Below are 12,710 nucleotides of genomic sequence, written 5' to 3'. Positions count from 1 at the left end.
TTTCTGGCCCCACGGCAGGGAGGGTGGAAAGGCCGTGTGTTCCTGGGGGGGGCCTGTGTGCGCGGCTGCGGGCAGAGCGGGCGCCATAGGGGCGCCGACTGCAGCCCCAGGACGACTGAGGGCAAGAGGGCGAGCCTGACTCAGCCCAACGCTGCTGCACCCACGAGCGCTCACGGGAGGAGGATGAATGAGCACCACTCACACTTGGCATGAGCTCACATCCCTGGGGACGACGCCCAGAAGCGTTACTCTGACTTCCCAAGGAACGCCAGTGTGATGAGCCACGGCAGAGGCCACCCTGTCTGTGATGTCAGGGAAACCGTTCCGTCTTCCGACCCATGGCCACAGCACTGTGAGATACTCCATCCCACCCCTTCCCTCAGGAATGGCAGTCGGACGAGGCCACGGCTATTTTTCAGACAGAGGAAACAGTCCGGGACACTCGCAAACTTACCCCGGTGCAGATGACGTCAGTTTGCTGCCTGTGTCCTGCGAGGGTATAAATGATAATTTATAGCATGAGAACCGAAGGGGTGGTTGACATGCTTAAAACCCAAGTCCATTATTAGCTCATGTTGGGTCCAGGGCAGGAGAGCACCTCCCTCCCTGCCCTGCGCCCCTGCCTCTCTCTGTGCCCTCCTGCTTCACGGCTGGCGCCCCGACCCCCGGGGCACCCCGAGTGTGCCTGCATTGGCCATGAGGGCCATACAGAGGGTGCATGTCAAGTGAGGCCACCAGGTGGCCCTGACCTTGGTGACGGGTCTGTGTGCGGGGCGGCAGTGGGGACGGAGGTGCACAGAGGAAGGGCCATGCAAGGACGTGGGGGGTTGAGGAGAATCCAACCTTGACAACACCTGGATCTCAGGCGTCCAGCCTCCAGATCGGGAGATCCTGGGTTTGTCACTTAAGCCACAGTCTGTGCCCGCGGCGACGGACGCGACTCTGTTGATGAGTACTGAGCAGCCCTGACAGCACCTCCGCTGGGTCGCCCCCATTCTAGTGGACGGCAGGACCCTCGTCTTGTGGCTGCAACTTGCTTTCCCACATCTTGAACGATGCTGAGCATCATTTCACATAGGTTTGTTCAAATCTAACCCTAAATTTTGATGAAGTCCAATGCACCATTTTTTCTTTTCCTTCTTTTTAAATATTAAAATAATTTTAAATATTATTTCATATATTTTTACTCTAAGAATCATGTGAATATGCTTAACACTTTGGAAAACAGAGAAAAGAAAACTAAAACTTACCCAGAGTTCCTTCATCCTAATGTATTTCCCAGCATTTCCCATCAGTCTTTATTTCCCCATTTATAGAATTTGTTTTTGTTTTATACAACTGCTAATTTGCCATAAATGTAATTTTATATTGCTTTTCCCCACTCATTATATCGTAAGAATTTTTAAAAAATGTTATTATAGGGTGCCTGGGTGGCTCAGTTGGTTAAGCGACTGCCTTCAGCTTGGGTCAGGATCCTGGGGTCCTGAGATTCATTCCCACATCGGGCTCCCTGCTTGGTGGGGAGTCTGCTTCTCCCTCTGACCCGCCCCCCTCTCATGCTCTCTGTCTCTCATTCTCTCTCTCTCAAATAAATAAATAAAAAATCTTAAAAAAAACAATAAAAAATAAAATTCTTAAAAAAAATAAATAACTGATGTGACATTTATTTAAGAAAAGCTTATTGGAGAGCTCTTTAGCTGCTTCTTGCAAAGTTTTTTGCTTTGTTTTGTTTTTATTTTTGTTTTAGAACCATGTTGTCTGTGATCAATACAGTTTAACTTTCTATTCTTTATTCCTTTTTCTTGTTTTATTTCACTGGCTAGAACTTTAGTACAATGTTAAATAAAAGTAGTGAGCATGGACATCCTTACCTTGTTCCTAGTCATAAGAAGGATAGCATTCAGTCTTCCACCAGGAAGTCTGTTGTATTTCGTAGGTGCTCATTGTCAGAATGAAGATCTTTTCAATTCATTCCTAATTTGTTGAGAATATTATTTTTTTATCATAAATGAGAGTTTCTTACTGGCAACTCCTTTTTCTGAATTGATATCATTATATTATTACTGTCCCTCACTGTTAATATTTTGTATAAGGCCAATACATAGTCATGGCATTTAATCCTGTGTGTTGCTAGATTTGGTTTGCGAATGCTTAGTCAGTGGTTTCTGTCTGCACTTTCTCGAAGGCTCTTGCTTCGTGGTATCTTTTGCGATGACATTGTCTGGCTTTGGTATCAGGTTGAAACTGGCTTCCCAGAACGGTTTCCTCTCCTCTGTTTTCTGAGAGAGCTTGTGTACAGCTGTTATTATTATTTTTTAATTCAGTAGAATTCAACAGTGTAGCCACCAGGGGGTTGGGGATTTTCTATTTTTTTTATTTATTTAGGTCTGCTAATTTGTATAATTTGACTGGAAAGGTAACTACCCTTTTTTTTTTTAAGATTTTATTTATTTATTAGACAGAGAGAGATACAGCGAGAGAGAGGAAACACAAGCAGGGAGGGTGGGAGAAGAGAAGCAGGCTTCCCGCCCACCAGGGAGCCCGATGCGGGGCTCGATCCCAGGATCCTGGGATCATGACCTGAGCAGAAAGCAGCTGCTTTCTTATTTATTTATTTATTTAAAAGATTTTATTTATTTATCTGACAGAGAGAGACACAGTGAGAGAGGGAACACAAGCAGGGGGAGTGGGAGAGGGAGAAGCAGTCTTCCCGCCGAGCAGGGAGCCCGATGCGGGGCTCGATCCCAGGACCCTGGGATCATGACCTGGGCCGAAGGCAGACGCTTAACGACGGAGCCACCCAGGCGCCCGGTAACTACCTTTCTTAAGTGAGAATGCATTTTTCAACATTGGAAGATTTAGAATTAAGGATATAAATGTTTAAGAAACCCAAACTCATGCTATTTCTACTGTTGCATTAGAAAGCCCTATGTGCATATTTGGTATTTACCGTTTTGAATGCAGAAGAGAATGTGTCCTCCTGGGCGAGAGGTGGGGAGGGTTTGAGCCATTGAGATCTCAAAGCTCTGCCCACACTTAGGAGGTGAGCCCAGCCTTATCTAATCTTAGCCATCAAAGTGGGATGATGATCTGTCTCAGATAATCCACAGAGGGATTAAATGTGATGATGGATGACAAGTGTCCAGCAGAGTGTCACTGAATGGTCACAGCTGACTTGATTCCTGAGACAGGATGGGAATGAGGTGGCCCTGAGACTGCTCTACCACACATTCTAGAGGTGAGCTCAAGAGCCACATTCACCAGAGAAGAGGCCTTGAGCACATTCCCCTGGACACGCTACAGCCAGGTGGGACCCATGGTCAACACCTGTCCTGTCATCATGACTTTGCTGCTTGAGCACCGTCCTTCCTGTCGCTCAGAAGAAGTCCTGTGGTACCCACCACCCAAGAAGGGATGGCAGGGGTGGGGTGCCAATGGGATGGAACGAGCACCACCCTGGTCTCCAGGTATGGCAGGAGGCTGGATGGGAGTGAGTGGCAGGGAGGGTTTGTGCCATATGGTGTTGGCCATGGTTTAAACTGTGACTTGGCCAGTCACACCCCGTCCTCACTGAAGACCAGCCTCCAGCATCTCCAACATGGAACTCTGAGTCCAGGCTGCATAATGAACAGAGTGGGCTGGGTAGGTCCCTCCTCCCTGTTGATCTGGGAGATGAGCAGGAGAGCCCTTCCGCTGGGACAGTAAGTGGATTGCTGAGACCCTGGGGGACAGGCCAGGATCCTGCCAGGAGCTTCCTGGAGTGCTGGCTGAAGACATCCACACACATCACCCAAGCACACATGTGATGCTTCCGTCCGTCACACCCATTTTTCTATCATGCTTCTCTGCTCACACGCATGCCCCACAGTTTAGAATGTTTGTGTTACCCACCTTATTTCTCTCGTATTCCCCTCCCACCATTGTCCCTGTTTGAGCTGCATCCCTGGGAACATTATAAATGCTTTAAACCAGCTAAACCTGCCCTCCCCTGGGTTCCTGGGGGAGGCTTAGATCCCGCACTGGCTCTCACCCCTGTATCTGAGGCTCATGCATGGCCACCCTCACCTACCGTTAGCCACGAATTCTCTGGGTACATGGTAGCGGACAACTGAAAGGAGGGCATATCCGGCAGCAGGAGCTCCTTGGACGTCACTCTGGAGGGATGGGGCAGGAGGAAGGGGAGAGACACGTCAGCAAGAACAGGAATGCAGACAGCTGCTGAAAGCCGCAGGCCACAGCATCCCACGGGCTCCTTACTGTGGCCTTCCCTTCTTCTGCAGCCCCTCAGGTCTGCTGCCCCCTGGGAGACCCCCGTGAGGGCAGGGGAGAAGCACCTGAGGGGAGGGGCTGCAGAAGCAGCAGGGACTTTTAAACAAGGAGGGGCGGTGGGTGGTGCTGTGGGCCCTGGACCTCAACTGCCACAGTGGGATGACACGGAATTACCCAGGAGGGCCCGCTGAGGAAGGAGGATGCGAAGAGATTCAGCCCTCCATTGCTGCCTTGCAGGCTGGAGGTGACAGCGTGTGAGAAGACACAAATGCTGTCATTCTTCTCCAGCACCTCCCGAAATGAACGCAACCCCGGCCACACACTGACTGCTGTCCTGCGAGATGCAGGGGCCCAGTTCACTGCGTGGAGCCCGTGAGATGGGGAAGGCGTTCGGAGCCCCTGCTTGGGCTCATCTGCTGTGCGGCTACAGAGGATGGGCCCGGCGAGGGCTGGCGGGGTGGAGCTCCCGCACAGTTCCTGAAGCTTCAGGTGTGCGGCCCCTTCCCCTCTCTAGTCCACCCTATCTGGTAATTTCTGCAGAGCCGCCCGTGGAATGTTCTCCGACAGGCACGCAGTCGAAAAGGAATTGTGCCAAAGAGACGGTCCGATGGCTACCCCCAGACGGCGATGCTTTGGCAAGCCCGACTCCGAGTTTCCTCTAAAATAAGCCTGTGATTAACATCATCTGACGCCGTGAGCACCTACACCTTCTTACACACTGTTGTGTCAAGAGGTGTAGACAAGCCCTGGTCTCCAGACGCCGAGCCTGGTCGGCTAGGCAGGTGTGACCTGAGAGCTGCGGGCACGTCCAGGCCCCCCATCAGCCCCGCTGGGCACAAACTCCTCGTTACCCTAGAAAGGCTTCCTGCCACAGAGAACGGCTGCCCGTCTGTTATCGGCTGCCACACCCAGAGGGTTTGTAAGCTGACACATTCGTGCTCCCTTCCCACAAGTCAAGTTTCCCTGCTTTCTCGTCAGAAAGGCGAGACTGTGTCGAAAATGAGAAGATCCCCACAATGAGAAACAGGATATACCTTCAAAATGGAACAGTGAATTCATGCTTCCTTCTTTTAACAGAACAAACTCCACAATACATGGAGTTTTAAAAGCAGGCTCCCAAAAACGTGCACAATGAGATCATAATTTCATAAAAGAAAATGTTATATACATGATGCACATGGAAATATTACTGTGGGAGACTTGAAAGATACCAGTCAAAATGCCAGGAGCGGACACTGGCGGGTGGAGGGAAGGAAAGACTTTCATCTGTACACGGGGAATATTTGTAAGTTCCAAATTTTCTATAACGAATACTCATTGATGTGGCAATCTGAAAAAAAATTTGAGATGGAAATATACGATCCTGGTGCATTGATTTTCGATTATTCTTGCCAGAAAGGGACAAAATAGGAAATGTGAGGAGGCGTAAGGAGAAAACCTCTATCTACAAGCCAAGGAGAGAGGCTGACAAGGCCCCACGACCCTGCCGACACCTTGATCTCAGGCTCCAGCCTCCAGAACAGTGAGACCACACACTTCTGTTGTTTTGTGGCCCTTTGTGACAGCAGCCCTGGTGGACTAAGACACCTACCATAGTGTGAGCGTATTTCTTGTCCCTCGACGACTTTTCACAGCTGCAGTTTCAATGTGCGCGTTTTAAAGTGGGTGCCTAGCCTGGGTCGTGACCTTCACGACGGGCCACTTTCTGCCTCTGATTTCGCGGGGAAACTCGTGTGTGCCTGTGTGTGTGCGAGCCGCGCTCCGGGGCCCCCGGGAGCAACGCGAAACCAGGTGTTATGAGACGTCCTAAGGAGGAGGTTCGGACTCAGCTCTCCACATGTTCTCTGATTGACACAATCAGTGAGCACTGACCTTCGCATATCGGTTCAGGTATCAGCGGTTACAGACGGAGTGGAGAACTATTGCAGTTTTCGCAAGTAAGGTAAGCCAAAAAGATGGTGGATATGTGTTAATGTTAAGTGAAACGATGTTACACATTGTTTTAAAATATCCCATCAGAGATGGATTACTTTCCAAAGTAATTTGAGTTACAAAGAGCAGGCAGCCTACTTTCAGACAGATCCAACAACTCTAGCAAGCATACAACCTACCTCTGTGCGGATGAGCTCTGGTCGCCATCTGTTCGCTGCGTAAATGAAAATGAAGAAAAAGGAGAAATTGTTGATACTCAGGTTATTCTTTCAGAAAACCCAGTCCGTTATTAGTCAGCATCAAGTAAGCGTGTCTCAGACACGTCCCTGGAAGGGGTCTCGCGGAGGGACAGCTCCCCTCCTCCCCCACCCACCCTGCGAGCACTGGTGTCCTCGTCCCTCTTTAGTAAGAGCCGGGCAGTGGGATTTCTGCGTCAAATGGTAAGAATATATTCAAGTTTTTAAGAGCCTGCCAAACTGCTTCCCAAAGTGGCATCATTTTCAAATTCCCTTGTTACTTTGAACTGCGGACACGCGGGGCTTCGGTTTCTCTGCATCAGCCCAGCACTGGGCATTGTTCGCGTTTTCGAGCGAGCCATGCTAACTGGGTATGAAGTGCTATCTTCCTGTGGTTTTCATTTGCATTTCCCGAATGGTGAGTGGTGCCAAACACCTTTTCAGGTGTTTATTTGCCATCCATATATCCTGTTTGTCGAAGTTTATTAAAATCTCTTCCCCATTTTAAATTGGGGCTGTTTTTCCTTATTAAGTTTTGAGAGTTCTTTATATATTCTGGATATAAGTACATGGTTTGCAGATATTTATTCCAGCTTGTGACTTATAGTTTCTATTTTTGTAATGGTGACTTTTGAAGACCAAATGCTTTATTTCTTATGGAGTCCAATTTTTCATTTTTTTCCCTTAATGGTGTTTTGGGATCATGTTAAAGAAAACTTTGCCTAACTCAAGGTCACAAAGATCTTATTCTGTTTTCTTCCTAAAGTGTTATATTTTAACTCTTAAATTCAGGTCTATGATTGATTTTGAGTTATTTTTTTTGTGTATGGTGTGAAGTAGGGTATTAAGTTCTTTTTTTGGATATAGTTATCCAATTGTTTCAGCACCTTTATTAAAAATACTCTCATTTCTCTCCCCGTTGAATTGTCCTGTGCACCTCCGTTTAACATCCGCTGCTCAGGTTTTATTTCTGGAGTTTCTACTCTGTTCCACTGATCTGTATGGTCTATCTTCTTCCAGTCCCACACTGCCCTGATTACTGTAGCTTGATCATAAATTTTTAAGGCAGGTTGTGTAAGTCCTCCAATTTGCTGCTTCTTTTTCTAAATTATTTTGGTCGCTCTAGGTCCTCTGAATTTCTATATATATTTTAGGATTGGCTTGTTATTTCCTTAAAAAAAAAAAAAAGCTTGCTGGAAATTCAGTACAGATCATGGTAAGTCTATAGATCAATTTAGGGGAAATCTGCTATCATGACAATATTTTGTGCTCCAGTCCATGAGTATTCCAAATCTTTCCATTTATTTAGATTGCATTTAATCTCTCTCAATACTTCATAGATTTAAGTATACAGATTTGGCACTTGTTTTATTATTTTATTATTTTCAAAGCTATTGCAAATGGAATAGTTTTCTTAATATCATTTTCAGATTCTTCTTTGCCAGTATACAGAAATATAATTGAGGTTTTTATATTGATTTTGTATCCTACCACCTTATTGAGCTGTCTTATTATTTCTACCAGATTTTTTTTACAGATTTGTTAGAAGCATGTTTCCTGCAAATAAATACAGTTTCATTTTCAAATCTATATCTTTAATTTATATTTCTTGCTGTGTTGCACTGGCTGGAACTTGAGTGAAATGTCAAATAGAAGTTTGAAGTGGACATTCTTGCTTTTGTCCCAATCTTAGGGGAAAGTATTCAGAATGAATTAAGTGTGAATTAGTGGTAAGTCTCATTAGGTGCTCCTTATCAGATTGAGGGTGTTCCCCATGCCCCAGGATGTGCAATTGTTTTTGTCATATATAGATGTATTATCACGTCAAATGGTTTTTTCTGTTTGACTAATGTGCTCATAGGTTTAATGTTCTTTGTTTTATTAATTTGGTGATTACATTAATTTATTTCCAGATGTTAAACCAATCTTGCATTCCTGTAATAAACCTCACTCAATCATGGTGTAATAATACTGTTTCTCTGTAATTACATTTGGTCTGCTAATATTTTGTTAATGATATTTGCCTCTGTATTCATGAATGATATCAGCTCATGTATTCCTCAGGTAGAATTTATCAATGAAACCATCAATTCACAAAGATCACCTGGGATCTTTGTGAGAAATTTAATTAGTGGTTGTCTTTGTTTGTTGTATGTCTATTCAAACTTTCGATTTCTTTTGTAATCAGTTTTGGTAATTCATGTCAGCTAAGTAGAATGATCACCCCCTTTCTTAAAAAAGCATGTTTCAACCCTGGAACGTTTTAAGTATAGAAAATTTTAAGAGACCCAAGCCTGTAATGTTACTGCTTTTGCATTAAAAATCATTGTGCATATTTGGTATTCTATGTTCTTGAATACTGACAAGAATTTGTCCTGCTAGGTGTGGGACAGAACAAAGTATCTTCTCTCAGAGTCTTAAATATCTATGTTCATTTAGGAGGTGAGCTTGGCCTGATTCCACCCTGGTGGACACCAAACAGAAACTATAAAGCTGTGTCTGGGAGCATCCTTAGCAGGATTTAACATAATGGTCAAAGACAAGTGTCTGTCAAAGACAAGTGTCTGTCACAGTGGCAGGCACATGGACAGGGCTGGTAGCAGGTGTCACATGGGACTGTCCCAGGCAAATTGGGACATAGGGTCACCCTGGTTTTAATGGCAGCAAAGAAAAGTCTGTGGCCATCTGCTCATGGCTTGGAGTGAGGGTCGCCTTTTAGTGGCTGAGTCTGGGGTAGGGAGAGGTTGGAGGCATGATGGTTTCCACTAAATGTGTCTCCAAACTTCCAAGTTGCAAGCAAGGAAAATGATTTTGCTGACAATATCACTGTTACTAAAGGTGGGTACCAACCACTTCCTACTTCTAAATTATTGCAAGGAGCCCTCCCTCTGATGCCCTGCAGGGACTTTGGTGAGATGGAACTCCTCCCACAGAGAATATAAAGTCACCTGCGATCTTCAAAAGTCAGCATAGTCACAAGCCCTGCTTTAAAATAACCCACCAGAAACTCCCAGACAGCTGCAGAAAGTGGGTCCAAAAGGAGGCAGCCCTGAGGCTCACTCCATGTCTGTTTCTTACAGTGAGTCCCTAACACTTTTTTAATGAAGAATTTCAAACATCCAGAAAAGTTGAAAGGATTGTACAAGAAAGCCTAAACTCGACACCTAGATTCTATCATTGTTAAAGTTTGGCAGTATTTTTTTTTTTTTACCATATGATTATCCACCTATCATTTTATTTTCTGGTGCACCTCAAAGCCTGTTGAGTGCAGACGTAAGTATCTTTCATTAAAGCACACATATATCGCTCAGTTTTAGTAAGCCCATTTTTCTACTGCATCTCTCTCTCTCTCTCTCTTTCTCTCACACACACACATACAATACAAGCCCCACAGTTAAGAATATTTTCCGTCCCTCACCTTTTCTTCTACTCCCCTCCCCCGCTTTGCTCCCATATGAGTAGCACCCCTGAGGACCAAGTAAATGCTTCAGATCAGTCAAACAAGCCATTCCAAGCATTTTCTGTCCTCGTTCCTGGGGGAGCCTGAGAACCTCCATTTGGCTCTCATCCTAGATTCAGCACACATGCCCTGTGGCTCTGAGCTCACCACTAGCATCAAGGAGCTCTCTGGGTGGACGGCCGTGGTGGAACAGAGACTTGGGCACTTCCGGAGTGGCTGGGGCTCCTTGTGCTTCTCTCTGCAGGGATGCAGCAAAAGGAAGGAAAGACTCCTATCAGCAAAGAAGGGCCCTGCATTGGGCAGTAAGCTCAGAGAGCCCTGCTGATGGCTGCCAAGCGCCATTCACTCGCCATTACTGTGATGCCCTCGCCTGCAGAACCTCAGAGCCAACAGCTCCTGGGATGTTGTCTGTGTGCTCCTGGGTTGACTGCACAATGTGAGACACGCTGCAGGAGCTCCTCCGGGAAAGGTCTACACCCGCTTGCCAGTGGGAGGCCACAGAGGCGCTCCTCCTGCTGTGGCACCCCACCATGGACCCCCACCTTCACGAGCCTGTGGGGGCAGCAGGCTTGGTTACAAGTGGACAAAGTCATGGGCCTCGGAGCCCAAGGCATTCCGTGCTCATTTCTTGCAGCAGCTGTAGGAAATGAATGCAGGATTGTCCTTGATTATCCAAGTAGGTCCAATGCAACCACACGAACCTTTAAAATTTGAGAAATGAGGAAGAGGAGGAGGTCCAAGAGATCTGAAGTATGAGAAGACTAGACCCACAGTGACCGACTTAGAGACCGAGGGGCAATGTGGCAAGTGTGGGAAAGCAACAATTCTATCAGCATTCTGAATCAGCCTAGAAGCAGATTCTTCCCCATTACCTCTGGAAAGGAAAGCTGACCTGGTGAACCGTGACTGTGCCTTGAGAGGCACCGGGAAGGGACCCAGCTGTACTTGCCCAGGCATGTGACCCATGCACACTTTCAGATAATGAGTCTTGTTTCAAGACACTAAATTTGTGGGAATTGCCCTGTAGCAACAGAAAATTGATACAAACCACTTGATGGACATTAACTGAGTGGAACACCTGTGAAATTAGGCAAGAGAAATCTTTATACATATGATCCTACCTCCATAGCAGTTAAACGGTCCAGAAGAAATACTCCCAATAAACTGGTCTGATAACTACTGTTAGAGAGAAGCACTTGAGAAAGTCCTTCACAAAGTTCTCCCCTAAAATATACTGGTGATTAACATCATCTCACTCCAGGGGCACTTAACTGAGTGAAGGTTTCTTCTTTGGATTGATATCCTGTCAAGTGATTTAAACATATTCCTTGATCTCTAGGAATTGAGACCCTGACATGCTATAGCAGGCTTTGCCTGAAATATAAGGCTGTGAGTGTCCAGGCAGTGGACTCTCCGGCTATCAGGTTCCCCTAGGGACACTTGTGCAATAAAGAAAGGCCACTGTTCCCTACTGCCCAGCGCACCCAGAGGTTTGTACTACACTTCAACAACGGGCCCTTCAACAGTGAAAGTTAGTTCATTTTCCTGTTGGAGAAGACAACACTAAATTGAAAATAAATATTCCAGAAATGAGGAATATGGTTCCTCCCAACGACAGAATAGCTTCTATTCACAAAAATCATGTTTCTTTTTCTTTTAACAATGTGGAAGGTATATGGAATTTTTTAAAAGGGCTTTTAAAGAGTTGCACAATATGATAATTTTATAAAAAACAAGGCAGTGTGTGTATAACTCACAAAAGAATATTAAAAATGGAACTTGGAAGACACTGCTCAGAGCGCCAGAAGTGGCTGCAGCGCGAGGTGCTGCGAGTGACCGCAGGTCCCCAGCCTTGTCTGGCTTGCACGCCTGCACTTCTTCAGGTCCCCAGCCCTGTGCTGCGTCGCACCGGACTTCTGCGTCTCCCGCCCCTGGGACGCGCGCGTCCACCCCGGGACCTCTGCGGGGCCCCGGGCCCCTGCGCGGCGCGCGCACCCCGACTTCTGCGGGTCCCCAGGCCGTGCGCTGCGTCTGCACCGACCGTCCGAAACCGGGTTGAGTCTCGGCTCTTTCCGCAGGCGGCTCGCACCCAGCTGGACAGGGCGAGGGAATGCGCTCAGGTTGTCCGTGAAGGACCCCAGCGAGGCGATGCTTCCAGTGAAACCCCAAAGGACCCGCGTTTTCACAGCAGCATCGCTACCCGGCGTCGAAGGAAGCAGCGGGGGATGTGGAGCGAACGCTCCTTCCCCGCAGACAGCCGGTCGCGCGAGCGGGCGCGGTCCGTTCGCCCCGCCCCGCCCCGCCCCGCCTCGCCCCGCCCCGCCCGAAGGCGACAGCCGCGCCGCCCAGCTTTCCGCGCAGGCCCAGCTCCGCGCGCCCCTCGGAGCGAGCGGCGGCACTTCCGGCCCGCTCCCCGGGGGAGACCGACTTCCGGGGCGGTTCGGGCGGGGGGCTGGGACCCGCGGCCTCGCTCCCTCCCCTGTCAGGGGAACGTCTAATGCAACTCCACTGCGAGCGCTGCGTGTCTGGGAACCGCACGAGAGGATTTTAGAGCTTACGTGGAAAGATAAAAACGTGAAAGAATTGTCAAGAGCAATGAAAAATTTAAAAATGCCAAGGCGGGTGTTTCACCTGCCGGACGTTCAGGGCGGGCGCGCCCGGAAGAGGGTCTCCCAGGGGAGCAGGGCGCACCCTGCCCTGGGAGCTGGCTACGGTAATTAAGCCCTTCTTCGTGAACGCAAAACAATTCAGGATAGCTTGGAAACCAAAATACAAAGAACGTGAATAAAAACGATGAAAATATTAGCGAGGAA

General features: G+C 47.6%; 1 protein-coding gene across 6 annotated transcripts in view; it reads right to left on the bottom strand.

The window, feature by feature from the left end:
• Window positions 1-12,710, bottom strand: part of LOC123835007 (palmitoyltransferase ZDHHC11-like) — a 46,734-nt gene that overhangs the window by 12,188 nt on the left and 21,836 nt on the right. For 5 of the 6 annotated variants that reach the window (XM_054505012.2, XM_054505014.2, XM_045863943.3 and 2 more), the window contains 4 exons: window positions 10,045-10,135; window positions 6,381-6,415; window positions 4,070-4,154; window positions 455-489 (listed from right to left, as the gene is read on the bottom strand). In XM_054505012.2, the coding sequence (XP_054360987.1) occupies window positions 455-489; window positions 4,070-4,154; window positions 6,381-6,415; window positions 10,045-10,135 (246 nt within the window). The remainder of the gene's footprint in view (window positions 1-454; window positions 490-4,069; window positions 4,155-6,380; window positions 6,416-10,044; window positions 10,136-12,710) is intronic. The other variant, XM_064596900.1, reaches the window with a different exon arrangement.

The sequence above is a fragment of the Mirounga angustirostris genome, unplaced genomic scaffold (genome assembly GCF_029215605.1).
Source record: "Mirounga angustirostris isolate CCGP_5_RB_7025 unplaced genomic scaffold, mMirAng1.0.hap1 SCAF_7, whole genome shotgun sequence".
Classification (NCBI taxonomy): Eukaryota; Metazoa; Chordata; class Mammalia; order Carnivora; family Phocidae; genus Mirounga; species Mirounga angustirostris.
This window is presented reverse-complemented; position numbering and strand designations above follow the sequence as displayed.